The 14,869-nt window shown below is 40.8% G+C and overlaps 1 protein-coding gene across 4 annotated transcripts in view; it reads right to left on the minus strand.

Annotated features, from left to right (window-relative positions):
* Nucleotides 1-14,869, minus strand: part of EFHC2 (EF-hand domain containing 2) — a 192,382-nt gene that overhangs the window by 113,678 nt on the left and 63,835 nt on the right. For all 4 annotated transcript variants that reach the window (XM_013057519.2, XM_045089479.1, XM_045089480.1 and 1 more), the window contains one exon: nt 4,454-4,604. In XM_013057519.2, the coding sequence (XP_012912973.2) occupies nt 4,454-4,604 (151 nt within the window). The remainder of the gene's footprint in view (nt 1-4,453; nt 4,605-14,869) is intronic.

Genomic DNA, 14,869 nt, shown 5'->3' on the forward strand with positions numbered 1-14,869 from the left:
AAATACAGAAACCCCATGGAAGTGACAGGGATATCATCAGAGTGCAGCAGCCCCTAAATATGATCCCTAGCCCCTTCTCAGGGCCCGTGGGTGCATGGGAAGCAGTCCTAGGCCACTCAAGACACAAATGAAAGAAACAACCCTACCCCATTCCACTGCCACTGGCCTATTGCACTTATTTGTTCTTTTTTCCCCAATCATTTCATTTAGGAAAGCCTGAAGAAGGGGTTTAAGTGATTCTCCTTTTTTTCCCTCCCAGATTTTACTTATTTATTTGACAGAGAGGCAGGCAGAGAGAGAGAGAGGAAGAAGCAAGATCCCTGATGAGCAGAGAGCCCAATGCAGGGCTCCATCCCAGGACCCTGGGATCATGACCTGAGCCGAAGGCAGATGCTTAACCCACTGAACCACCCAGGCACCCCTTAAGTGATTTTCCAAAGTATCCTCTGTCCTCATGGACCTTCCTTAGCAAGATTCATCATATTAAGTATTTCAAGAAAGACCGGTTTCTTGCTGAATAAAAAGAGCTTGATGATAGAGTGGTTATTTGTGTTTGCCTTCTCCACAGCACTTGCTACGGCCTGCCAAGTATCTCGCTAACAAATTCAGTCTTGTTAGACATACCGCGATGACCATATATTGACCTATCCCTCGAATTGCGCCTTCCCTCAGGGAAACTGGTCAGAGAGTGCCTGATCAGGGACTCAATCAGAAATTCTCAAATTTTCAAGAGGCTTTAAAGTTGTCTTTTACTCAGAGTTCATTTTCTTCCCCCCCCACATGAGTCTTTATGAATCACAATCCCCCCTACTCACCTAAGAATTAATTTCAAATAAATCATTATGACTAACTCCGGTTTACCTCTGGAATCTGCCAATGCGAGATATGAAATCAAGAGGCTGAGGGAACTGGAAAGTCTTATAAAAGCCTTTCCAAGATCCTCATCAAGGTTGCATTTCGTTTTTCTTCTTGGATGGTGTAATAAAACTAAAGACTCACTAGACAGGGCTGGTAAGCTGCAGGAATATGAGCTTTCAATTAAAAGGATAATAAGAAAAAAAAATGTAAGTCACTGATAAATGTTCAGGATGTTCTGTGACCTCCTGTCTGTTATTTGTGTACATCTGAAGTCATGTGAGGAAGGTCATCACAAAGTAAGCAAGATGGGCCCCCTGGTTGCTCAGCTGGTTGGGCATCTGCCTTCAGCTCAGATCATGATCCCAGGGTCATGGGATCGAATGCCGCATCAGGTTTTATGTTCAGTGGGAGCTTGCTTCTCCCTCTGCCTCTCACCACGCCCCAACCATGCGCGCGCTCGCACTCTCTCTTTCTCTCTCTCTCTCTCTCTGACAGGTAAGAAGAATTACTTCTGAACAGAAAGAAAATTCAGAACTTTTAAATTCAATGAACATCTTTTACCTAAGTGTGTTTAATTATGTAAGTGACAGTATTGCCTTAGGAGAACATATTTTCTTATAAATATTTTATATTAGTAAGAATATATATTTATAAAAATGTATCATATTTATGTTCACTTAAATGCTTTACTCTGATATTCCCTTACTAGGCTTCTTGCCTTTTTTTATGATTTTATTTATTTATTTGACACAGAGAGAGAGCACAGCAGATGGGAGGGGCAGAGGCAGAAGCAGATTACCTGCTGATCAGGGAGCCCGATGCAGGGACTTGATTCCAAGACCCTGGGATCGTGACCTGAGCCAAAGGCAGACACTTAATCGACTGAGCCACCTAGGCCATACTCTGCTTGTGCTCTCGCCCTCTCTCTCTTAAATAAATAATCTTTTTTTAAAAAATGACTCTGAAGGATCTAAAGACTTCTTATTCCTTTACAAAGCATCCTACTTCCATCCAAATTAAAAGACCTGTGAGTGGATAGTATGTCGGGGGACAAAAAACAATGAGGATACCTCATATCATCTCCTTTGACCAATCCTCACTTTCTCCCTCCACTAGTAAAACCAACTACAGACGCTATGTCCAATCTTCTTCCTTCTTCTACCACCTCAACAGTGCCTCTCTTCTAATGTGGCAGAATAAGCCAAATGATTCTGTTCATGATCTGGGCACCCTTGATTCCCGGTCCACATCTCCAGTCGTGACTTTCTTTCTGAAAACACATCCCAAGATTCTACCTGCCTGGTGGGCATCACCATACAGATGTCCCAACCCACGTTCCAAGGCTTCATGTGTCCAAACAAACATCACCAACCTCTATCCCCAGTGTTGCTCCTTGCTCCATGCTTCTGGGTTTTGCAAACACATCACCATCCTTGGAACCACAAAGTGACTGAAAACCTCAACCACAGAGTGAGCTCTGAGGCAATCAGTTAAGATTTAGATGAAGCAAATTACCTCTCTAAACCTGTTTCTTTTTCTGTAAACGCTAACAATGACCTACTTTAGATGGTCGTTGGGGGATTAAATGAGATAATGATCAAGTAGATACTTTTATCATTAGATATTCCCCTTCCTCATTCTCTATATTTAACTGTTGGTCAAGGCCTATCAAGTCTGCCAACCAAATGTCTCTAAAATCTTTCCTCTGTTTCCTATTCCTACCATCACTGTCTTTGTTTGTTCTAACCAGAATAATTGCAAAATTCTTGGGACTAGTCACCTTGCTCCCTTCCCTCTCCCAACTGCTTGCCCATAAGCTCTATGAGATGGAGGTCTTCTTACCAAAACCCAGCACAGTGCCTGGCACAGAGTAGATAATTCAACAGACACTTCTTGGCCATGGTGACTGACCCCAGATTCATCATCCAGACGCAATGGGGCTACATACCAAGAAAACCTCAATCTCATGAGCACTGAAGGAAGTCCTTTGCATACTGCCTCATCAAACCTTGTACTCAGAGGCCCACGGTCCACAAATTTTTCTGTTTCTCCCCCGTCGAACCCACTGTGGTATATCAACATGGACGCAATGGGCCCAGACAAGTCATTACTAAGGAAAAAATTTATTCAGCATTGGTCAAAACTCCTGAGATGTGTTAAACAATAAGTAGGTAGAAAATAGAACATGCGTATGTCAAACATATAAAGAAAGGGATGGAAAGACCAGGAGATAATTAATTTTCCATATGTATTAAATATATATGAGGCACCTGGTCTCTGAATATTCATGATGCACTAAATATACAAAAGCAGTAAATATTCATGAGTACTCAGTATTCATGAGGCCTTAATTCGGCCACTCATTCATTGGTGACACCCATTCTGGCCCCATGTGTCCTTTCCCCAAGAAACAAACAAAACCCATGACTATTCAGCAGGCTTACTGGTGAGCTACAGCTGTGGCCAGGCCCACTTATCCCCTTGTCTCTCCAGCAGTGTGAACACCAAACGAACACCTGACTCCCCTCCACCATGCCTCTATTAAGCTATCCGTGAAGAAGAACCACTGACCTGCCCCCCAAGTATCCAAGTATACCTAGGACCAAACAAATTAGTCCATCCCTCCCCTCCCCTACACCCCAACACTGACCCCTCATGCTCATCCAGAACCACCCACCACAACCTCTGGCAGCTCTCTGCCAGAAAATTCTTCTTCTTACCGACCTAAATTCTGACCCCCTAGATCCTAGCATTGAGGATACAGAAAATTAGGTCACCCTTCCTCCCCATAGCAGCCCTTCAGGTTCCTGAGGACATTAACCAGGCAAACTGGAGTCTTCCCTTTATGGACAAATATCCTTTCACTCTTCTGCCTCACACACAAATTTTCAGTCCTTTTACCACCATGGTTGCTGTCCCCTGAATGCATCCAGATCTCAGCACTGTCCCAAGTGAAGGACTCAGAGCACAAACAGAAGAGATCAGTCATTTCCCCTGATCTCCATCCTATTTCTAATAATGCAATTTAGGATTAGTTTCTCTGGTGCCCATGTCACAGAATTAACTCTTGTCTGGCTGAAAAGGACCATGGACAAAGGTGACTGGCATACGGGGGTGAAGGAGCAATGACCCTCTGTTCCTGAAGAACCATCAAAGTCTCAAGAGAACAGGTATGAGGAGAGGGTGGCCGAAGCCAACAGCAGCAAATTCAAGAAAGAAGAAAGAATACAGATCTGGAAGGGGCAGTGGACAACAGCCTCCTCTCTTCGCCTGGAAAGTGTTGTGAAGGCAGTAATATGGTCATAGTGAAAAGACCAGATACACAGGAAAAGTCTGGTCCAACTAGAGCAATGCCTGACAGAAAACAAATATGCTGTACAAGAGTGAGTGAAATGGCCCATGGAGAGGTGTTGGGGGGTAAAAAGGAGGGAAGTCACTATCAATGACCAGAAGCTACCAGCATGTTTATGTTCATTGTCACCAACAAGTTAGATACCTAAGCGGTACACAGTATTTTCTGAAAAGCTAGAGAAAGACAGTATACAAAGGCAGGCATCGGAAGTAAGAGAAGCATAACTCTGCTTTAAATAGATACCTTGAGGCATTCCACTATTTTTCAACTCTGGTTCGTTTACTTGAATTGTGTCATCTTCAAGGTAGAAGTAGATTTTATAGCGTCTTATTCTGTAGTTTTCTTGGCTTTTATCAGGTACTTCATCTTCTAAATAGGCATCAAAAGATAATACCTGTTGGAATCATAATTAGAAACTAAGAAATGAAAAAATTTCAGCAAACTCAGAATCAATACAGCTTTTGCCTGCATACTTGTTAATTTAAAAGCAAAAAGCTTTTTACAAAGATTTTAAAAAGATTTTTACAAAGACATTTTACACATCAGCTCTGAGAACAGACACACAATCTAAGTTACCATATATAAAGATTATATTTGCATCACTGCCTAGTTAGAATAAGGAAATGATATTCAAACCACAAATCCATCATTCAGTTCTACTATAAACTGATCTAGTTTCTGGCTTCGGAATTTCACAATGGGATTCTAGATGTAGGTTGCGGTAGGCTCCCCCCTTAGCCATGGTTTTACATCCTGCAGTTTCAGATACCGGCAGTCAGCTGGGTCCAGAAGCAGATGACCCTCCCTCTGCCATATGTTCAGGTCAAAAGGAGCCTATCACTAGGGCACCTGGGTCGCTGCTTTCAGCTCAGGTCATGATCCCAGGGTCCTGGGATGGAGCCCTGCATCAGGCTCCCTGCTCAGTGGGGAGTCTGCTTCTCTCTCTTACTCTGCCCCTCCCCCCCACACACTCCTGCCCTGTCTCTCTCCCCCTCAAATAAATAAAAAAAAATCTTTAAAAAAAAATAGGAGCCTACCACTACATCACAATGCTTACACCATCCACCTCACTTCATCTCATGTAGGTGTTTCATCATCTTATGTCATCACAAGAAGAAGGGTGAGTACAGTAAGATATTTTGAGGGAGAGACCAAGTTCACATAACTTATTACAGTACATTGTTATAATGGTTTTTTTATTACTTATTATTATTAATCTCTTACCATGCTTATTTTACCAATTGATCTTCATCATAGGTATGTATGCATAAGAAAAAAAACAGTGTATATAGGGTTCAGTATTACTTATGGTTTCAGGCATCCACTGGGGGTTTTGGAACATATAGCCCATAGATGGGAGGGTACTACTATACAGAGAAGATAATATTCTTTCTGAATATTCCCTCAATAGGTAGATCTGAAATTCTTTCAGTGCGCTGGAGAGCCCACCTTAAACTTCTTCAGGAAATTCAAAGAGCCTAGCTTAATGCCGGCGAGTCTCATCTTACACTGTGTATGTGCTGGGGGGCAGGGGGAGGGGAGTGTTGGAGAGGGACTCAGGTGGCAGAGGTGGTTTCTCAAGTAATTACAGTAAAAATCAGGGTTGCTCAGTTAGCTGAGTGGCTGACTCTTGATTTGAGCTCAGGTTATGATTCCAGGGTCGTGAGATGGAGCCCCACGTTGAGTCCCATGTCGGGCTCTGCGTTCATTGGGGAGTCTACTTCTCTCCTTCTCCCTCTCCCCCTCCTCCTGCTCATGCCCTCCATTTCTCATTCTTTCTCTCTCAAATCATTATATCTTTAAAAAAACAAAATGAAGTAGAATAAAAATCAGAGATCATCAAAAACAATTCTTTAACCATTTTGGAAAACTGGGCCTCTCAGTAAGTATAACACAGCCCATTTTTCTTCCAGGTGAGATAGATTTCTTAGGCTTAGGTGCCATGTTGTATGAGTAATACTTATCTTTAACCATTGGAATCACTCTCAACATAGCAACCCGATCATGCTTTCAAGCATGCTTTGGGACACATGTTCCTTCAGATCTCCATTTTAATATTCCCTCTACACTCATTTTTTTAATCAATTTTTGTAATTAGAGTTGCAAAAGTTAATGGTGTATATGATGTAATACTATAGTAATTCAACATGGACAATGTCCTATATACAAGTCAGTCTGTTTGGTATCATCTACCCTCTCAGGGTGCTAAGTTACCCTAATTAGGAATATATGCTCCAGGAGTAGCAAATTTCTATCAGAAGCCCACACTTCAGAAGCGGCTGACAAAATGCCTCAGTAATTTATATTTGATCAACACAGGAAATGTTGTTAATTACCACATAGAATGTGAGAAATGAGTTGTACTTAAATGACTATATTCAAAAATGAATGGATCAGTTAAAAAGGAGGCACCGTCTTTATTATAATAGGTTCTAAGAATCTAGTGAACCCAGAGATCTCTTCCCTTTCAAAATGGTACCTTTGACTTAATTCCAAAATGGTCCTATGTTTAGTTGTTTTCTTGGAAAATTCAACAGGCCTGCCTCCAGTTAGAAGGTGAGCTAAACCCATTTCTAAAATGCTGTCCTATTTGTGTTGAGTGAGTATTTCTGGTAAGATGCTGTTGGATGGATATAGGGTTTCCTTCGGGGGTGATGAAAATGTCTTGGAACTGGTTAGAAGTGATGGTTACACAACACTGTAAATATACTAGATGGTATTAAATTGCACACTTTAAAATGGCTAATGATTGATTTTATGTTATGTCAATTTTGCCTCAATTAATAACAAAGATGTTGGGGTGCATGAGTGGCTCAGATGGTTGAGTGTCCGACTCTCAATTTTGGCTAACATCATGATCTTGTTTGGGATCCTCCCCCCTCCCCTTGCTTCTCCCCTTACTCTCATTTCCTCTCGTGCTCTCTCTCTCTCCAATAAATAAATAAATCTTTAAAAGAAAAAGATGTCGGACACTGAATTGTGCTGGACATATTAAAATGGCAAATCTGTATCTCAATTTTTAAAAAGCAAAGGAGAAAAAAAATACTGGAAGACCTAAAAGGGCAAAAGAGCTGGAGCTTCTCTGAGCTTGCAGTAAAGGGAGTGACACGGAGCAAAACAGGCCATTCCAGAATGTGCCACTTTGGCCTGTGGGTTATTTCAACCTGAAGACAACTGGGGCCCAGCAGACTCCAGATGAACTTTTTACCTCCCCCTTAACTGCTTCCAAGAATTTAGATAGGAACCCTGTACCAGCAAACAAGCTGTTACCAGAGAAAACTTTTTCTCTCAGAAAGACTTATCTGGATGGCATGGCAAACATTTGCTTACCAAACATTTGCTCTTCTCATATTGTCAATTGTCTTCCTCCTCTTTGAAGTCTCAGACCCCCTACACCTTCTTCCTTAGTTCTGGATGGTAGACAAGCCTCAGTTACCTGACTGCCTGAGTCTCCACATCTCTGTGGGGCTCCCATAGGTATATAATCAATTTTTTTTTCTCTTGTTGACCTATCTTATGGCAATCTAATCATTAGACCAGACAAAGAATCTGGATTCTGCCCCCTTAGATTCCATCTGAAACTTTTTTTTTTTTTTTTTTTTTTTTTGCTTTGTAGTTGGATAGGAAAGCATGGAGGGAATATTCATCACTTTCACCTACCTCTATATATTGAATATCATTGGTATAAATTTGTGAATGAGCAAACTGGCATAGATTAGTTGACAACACTGTCATTTACATAATCATTAAATATTTAACAGTCAAATAACACGGTAAAAGAGAATAAAGGATGCTAAATAAAAAGGAAGAGAGAATAAAAGACATTATTTTAGGCTGGGCTTCAATGGAAGAGGGATGGACTGCTATTTCATGTTCTGGTCCCCCAAGAACACAGGGCCACCAGACTCCAGCATGAAAACTGAAGGACAGCAGAATTTGTCAGAATTCACCTCTTTGGCATGACAATTATTTTAGACTCATTATTTAAAAAAAAAACAAAAAACAAAAACTGCAAACACAGGAGCAGCTCTGAAAGCAAAGCTTCTGTAAGAGACATTTACATTTATGCAGGAAATCTCCATCTGTAAGGTTGTCTCCCTCTCTGTACCCAGAAGAAAAGACCCTAAATCTCTAGGAAGGCCTATCAAAGGAGAAGACAACAACTTAAATCTGCATAACCAGGGCACCTGGTGGCTCAGCTGGCTGAGCAGCTGACTCCTGATTTCAGATAGGGTCCTGATTTCACAGATGGTGAGACCTAGCCCCAGCTAGGGCTCTGCACTCAGTGGGGAATCTGCTGGAGATTCTCTCCCTCTGCCCTCCTCCCCCCGCAACTTGTGCTCACTAGCTCCCTTTCTCAAATAAATAAGTCTTTTTTTTTAAAAGCTACATAACAACTTTACCCTTATTTACTGTGTGCCTTTTCTGGTAACCTCCTGTAACTGACTCCCCAGTTTTGTTTTCATGGTATTTAAGGTGGGGGGGGCTTGGGCCATCTTGAGGAGCTACTCAGTTTTCTTGGGCCTCCTCCAGGTGTACACTTTCTTAAGCTTTTGTTTGTTTGTTTGTTTGTTTGTTTTTTCTCCTGCTAATCTCTTTATTACAGGGGTGTCTTGGCTAAGAACCTAGAAGGTGGAGGGAATAGGACTTTTCCTCCCCTACAAAAGGCAGAGAGCAAGTCAGGAGCAGAAGAGACTAAAAGATAGAAAAGGAAGAGAGCGAACTAGTAAAATGTAGCGAAGTAGAATACCAAGGAAGAGACACCAAATAGGTTAAAAGTGATCTCACCCAGATAAAACACCTCATCACAGAGGAACGCGAAGTACCAGAGTCTTCGGAGAAGAGGACCTAAAATAAAAACCTGCTAGAAATAACAATTTATAGAAACATAATTATGATACAGGGTTTCATCATAATTTATGATGTCAAGCAGAGATTAGATAAATAAGGTCCTACAGGATGTAATTGGCTGTAATTTTCTTGGAAACGGAATGTAAATATCAGTTGGCAGAGCATGTGATCCTCAGTTCCCCCACAGGCTTCTGCAAGCCCTACTGTTATTATACAAGGTTACCTGCCTGAGCCCCCAAGGCAATTTGAATATCTGATGCTAGCCTAGAGGATATAAAATCTGAAATCAATTAGTTTTAAATAATAGATACAAGGCATTTCTTCATTATAAAGGAAACATTGGAAATGTTAAGATTTTGGAAATCAGGATCTTCTTACAACAAAAGGCAGAAGGAGCTCTGAGCAGCCAGGAGTGTGTTCTAGCTGCTGAGCTCCTGGTTCTAACTAGATGTAAAGTGTAAATTTTGCCTGGCGGGGAAAGAGTTAATCCTATTTTGTGTGAATTGAGCTGCTCATTTTGCATTGCATATCCCAAATAGCTGGATTTTAACATCGATTTGGATTCCTAATTTCCACTTAAATTGTTTTCAGAATGATTATTGTCTGATGCAGCCCTGCCACACAAAATAATTGCATGTAGAAGATTGTCCGTCACAGGCTACGCAATGCAATCCCGAGGCAAAAGCCGGAGCCGAATCGTTCTAAATAAATCAGAGAATTTTTAAAGGTGGTGAGGTTGGTGTGACCAATGCATGAGTCATAAAGTCTGTATTACTCAGAAACTCAACATCGAAGTGTCAAAAATTTACAGCTGAATTTCGAGAGAAACTGTCAGGAAAGAGATGAAACACCAGTAATGTTCAATAAGGCTCAACAGTCTATAAAGAGACCAGCATCACTAGTCTAAGTTGAAAATGATGCTTGGGTTCTGTTTGATGAAAAATGCTCAGACAAATCATGGGGTCCTAAAGAAGAAGGTATATAATAGTACAGATAAATGCATAGCTGTTAAAGGTTGGTAGACAATACAAATTCTATACATTTCATGTGGTGGTGTTTGTTCTTCCTGCAAGAGCTGTGATTAAGCCAGTGATTTCTTTTACGATTATAGAGTCTTAGAATTAAGAATATAAACTGTAAGAGATCTGGTACTGCATATAAAGGATGGCTCCCTTATACATGGCAATGAAATATTTATAGAAATTTATTATGCAGGAAGAGAAACAGAATATGACACCCCCCAAAAAATGCTTCTTTGGCCTAAGACTTACCTTAAACTGATTCATTTTAAGAAACAGCTCTCAAATAAATAGTTTAAAAAAAAAAAAAGCAGCAGACCTTCTCTGATATCCAAGTAAAAGTGACCCATCAGTAAGAGACATTTACAGGTATAAGGGGGATCTCCATTTGTAAGGGTGTCTCCTCCTCTGTACCCAGAAATAGATGAGCAACAAACACCTCTAGAAACTCCAATCAGAGGAGAAGGCAGGGACTTAAGTCTGCAAAACAACGCTACCCCTGTGTACTGTGCTTTGCCTGATAACCTCCCCACCATTTCCTCAGCCTCCCAGCCCCCCACTCCCACAACGACTGACTCTCCACCCCCAATACCCTCTTCCCCATCTTTAGCTGGAGATGGTATTTAAGGCACTGGCTTGGGCCATTTGTTACTCCGTTTTCCTGCGTCTCTCCCATGTACACAAAAAGTATACAGGTTACTAAACTACTTTTTGGGTTTTTTTCTTGTTATTCTGGGTTGTATTACAGGGGCATCTTAGCTCAAGCACCTAGACAGGTAAAGGGAAAATGATTTTTCCTCCCCTACACAAGCTAATTCACAAAAAATTCTAATAAATTGGACAGAGAGAAATTATGTAAGTTCTAGTCACAAATCACAAATACAACTAGAAATGTATTATGGAAGTATAAACAGAAATTCTCACTAATGATTATTGTGCTAAAGGTAAATTTTAAAATACAAATACTAGGGGACACCTGGGTGACTCAGTACATTGGGCAGCTGCCTTGGGCGCAGGTCATGATCCCAGGGTCCTGGGATGGAGTCCCGCATGGGGTTCCCTGCTCAGTGGGGAGCCTGCTTCTCTCTTTGCCTCCTCTGCCTGCCACTCTGCCTCCCTGTACTCTCCCTCTCTCTGACAAATAAATAAAATAAAAATAAAAATGCTAAGTATAGAACCTAATAAAATTTAAAGATGTACAAACCTATAAAACTTAGGTAAATCCATCATCTTGGGTGAGCTACTGGGTTTAGATGATTACATAAAAGAACTTAGCATTGAAGAGAGCTTACTCAGTTCAATGTTCTAACTCAGCTATTCTCAGCCTTGGCTCTGCATTATGAAATAAGAAAAAAAGAAAAAGAAAGAGAGACAGAGAGAGAAAGAACAAATGAACCAGACCCAAGCCCAAGTAAATTGAATCGGAAACTTAGAAAAAAAAAAAAAAGGAAGCAGCAGAAGAAGATAATGGTGACAACAACCAGACCCAAGCTTAAATGAATTAAATTAGAATCTTGAGGGCAGGTAATGATGAGGAGAACAAAGGCAAAAGAAATGAAGATAAAATTAAATCTCACGACTTGCAGTCTATTGAAAAATACTTGAAACAGGCGGAGTGTGACATTCCTCCAGGAACTCACAACTGCCTTAACACTCGGGCTTTGCTTCTGTTCTGCTCATGAGTGACATCATACAATAATTGTCTTTCTCTGCACTGAACATAACAAAAAGGTTTAAAACAAAAAACAAAAAAATCACTAATGTTTTGCTACAGGCAAAAAGCAACCTTAGCCTGACAATAACCAGACCTCCAGGATCTTCTAAGTCTTCTCTAACATATGAAAATCCTTCCAGAAACATCCTTTATCTCTGCACACACACGCCCAACTTACAAGTAAATCATAGACTGTTCCCCACAACCCCAGTGCAGCTTTTCCTGCCCGTAAGTCCTGTCCCCCTGCTTTAATCAAAATACCTTTTTTCCACCAAAAATGACCCTTCTTCCCCAGCCCACATTGCATTAGGTCGGAGGGGCATTTTTTTTTTAAGAGCAACCCAGGTAATTCTGAAATGCAGTCAAGAGTTTTGATTCCATGAGCAATGAACTGAGCAAAACTTTTCAGAAGTGTAAAAATTTGTCATAAAGAACACAAGTAAAAAACAACAGGATAAGAGCATAAATAGAAGAACTTGAAAGGAAAAAAAAAGCAACTACAATACATAGATCCAAGAGCTTCTTTAATAAATAAGATAAAATTCTAGCAAAGATAATCAAGAAAGTATAAATTCAGAAAGAAGAGATGGTATAACATAAAAATTTAATAAATTATAAGATATAAATCATCTTAAAATATCATGCAAGCTTTTATGAAAATAACTTTTAGGGGCGCCTGGGTGGCTTAGTTGGTTAAGCGGCTGCCTTTGGCTCAGGTCATGATCCCAGGGTCCTGGGATCCAGCCCCACATCAGGCGCCCTGCTCAGCGGATAGCCTCTCCCTCTGCCTACTGCTCTACAAACTTGCACTCTCTATCTCTGTGTCAAATAAGAAATAAATAAATAAAGCTTTAAAAAATAGTAATAGCGGGGCGCCTGGGTGGCTCAGTGGTTTGGGCTGCTGCCTTCGGCTCGGGTCATGATCTCAGGGTCCTGGGATCGAGCCCCGCATCGGGCTCCCTGCTCCGCGGGAAGCCTGCTTCCCTCTCTCTCTCTCTCTCTCTCTGCCTGCCTCTCTGCCTACTTGTGATCTCTGTCTGTCAAATAAATAAATAAAATCTTTTAAAAAAAAAAAAAAAAAAAAAAAAATAGTAATAGCTTTTAAAACCCCAATTAGTTGGGGCACCGGGATGGCTCAGTGGGTTAAAGCCTCTGCCTTCAGCTCAGGTCATGATCCCAGAGTCCTGGGATAGAGCCCTGCATTGGGCTCTCTGCTCAGCGGGGAGCCTGCTCCAACCCCCCCGCCACCGACCCCCGCTCTCTGCCTGCCTCTCTGCCTACTTGTGATCTCTGTCTGTCAAATGAATAAAATCTTTAAAAAATAAATAAAAATAAAACCCCAATTAGTGATTTTTGTAAAAACTGTGAATTATCAAAACGCAATGAATGAACCATAACCAAGTAAGAAGTGGAAAAAAAATTACCAAAGAATTGTCTCAACAAAAACCTCCAGCCTGGATGATTTACAAATGGATTCTTTCTAACTTTCAAGGAAAAGAAAATTACCCCATTACACAACTCCCCTGGATACCCGAACAGATGGAAAGCCACAAAGTGAATTCCAATGCCTGACAGACCATTAAAAAAGTCAACTATGGAACAGGAGTCCTCACCTCAGCTACCCATGAGAATCACCTACAGATAAAACTCCTGTTGCTTGGGCGGTATCCACACCCACACACAGTGAAATCCGAATCTTTCAGGGCAGGTCCAAGAATACTGATTTTTATAGCTCCCCAGGGGATAGGAGTGTGCAAGCTTGCTCCAGACTATTTCACTACTTAGGATGCAAGATACAGGCAAACAGAATTCAATAGCCCTGTAACAGTTATAAGCCACCTGCACGAAGGGCAGCATTTTCCTTCCCCATGCATTTTAAAACACAAGAGTGATTCCTTAACAAGACTGAAAAACATCTGCTCTGAAACAATGGCCTAACTATCCGGCATTATAGTCAGGTAAACTGTGCACCTGCTACAATCAGGGATGGAACAAAAATGCCCCTACTGACGACATTATTTAATATCATTTTGAGGAATTCTGGACAATGTCAGAAGGCATGAAATAAAAATACTAGCAAGAAAGAGACCAAAGTACTATAGGCTGATAAAATAATGGCATTAAGCAAAGGCTGGGTACCTAAGAATAAATAAAAGATTTCAGCATGACCACAAATGAATCAAAAATATTCTTAGGGGCACTGTTGGTTAAGCATATGACCCTTGATCTCAGCTTGGGTCTTGATCTCAGGGTGGTGAGTTTAAGCCCCACCTTGGGCTCCATGCTGGGCGTGGAGTCTACTTAAATTTAAAAAAATTTTAAAAATATTCTCATGTACTAGAACTAACCAGCTGAAAATATGGTGAGAGAGAAGAGTATGTTCACAATAGAATAAAAATTACAGAACACTTAAAAATAGTTGTAATGAAGACTCTGTGACCCATATAAAACCCTACAAACACTCAAAAATAGAGATGAACTTGACAAATAGTGGAATATATTCTGGATAAGCAGACTAAAATAACATATTTGAAGTTCATTGGTGTTTTGGAGGTATTTGAAAAAAAAAATAATTCTAGGTCCACCTGATAAAATAAACAAGTCTGCCTATTAAAGAAAATAATACAACGTCAGGGTAATGGAGGGGACCTAAGTCTCCCAGATTTTATACCTTACTACAATTTAATGCTTCAATTACTAAAATAGTACAACACCTCAGTAAGAAAAATCATAATAGTATGTGAAAAAGAAGTGGTTTGGAAATAGACCTTATTACATACAGAATTTTTTTTAAAAGATTTTATTCATTTATTTGAGAGAGAGAACCTGAGAAAGCACAAGCAGAGGAATAGCATGGGGGAAAGGGAGAGGAAAAAGCAGACTACCCACTGAGCAGGGAGCCCAATGCAGGACTCGATCCCAAGACCCTGGGATTATGACCTGAGCGGAAGGCAGATGCTTAAGTGACTGAGCCACCCAGGCTCTCCACATATAGGAATTTAACACATGAAAAAGGAACCACGTATCAGTAAGTGAAAAAAGTGCTAACTTGGAATAGCAGCAAGTATATCCCAA

Source organism: Mustela putorius, unplaced genomic scaffold (genome assembly GCF_011764305.1).
Source record: "Mustela putorius furo isolate JIRA1106 unplaced genomic scaffold, ASM1176430v1.1 tig00003836_pilon_pilon_pilon, whole genome shotgun sequence".
In the NCBI taxonomy this organism is placed as follows: Eukaryota; Metazoa; Chordata; class Mammalia; order Carnivora; family Mustelidae; genus Mustela; species Mustela putorius.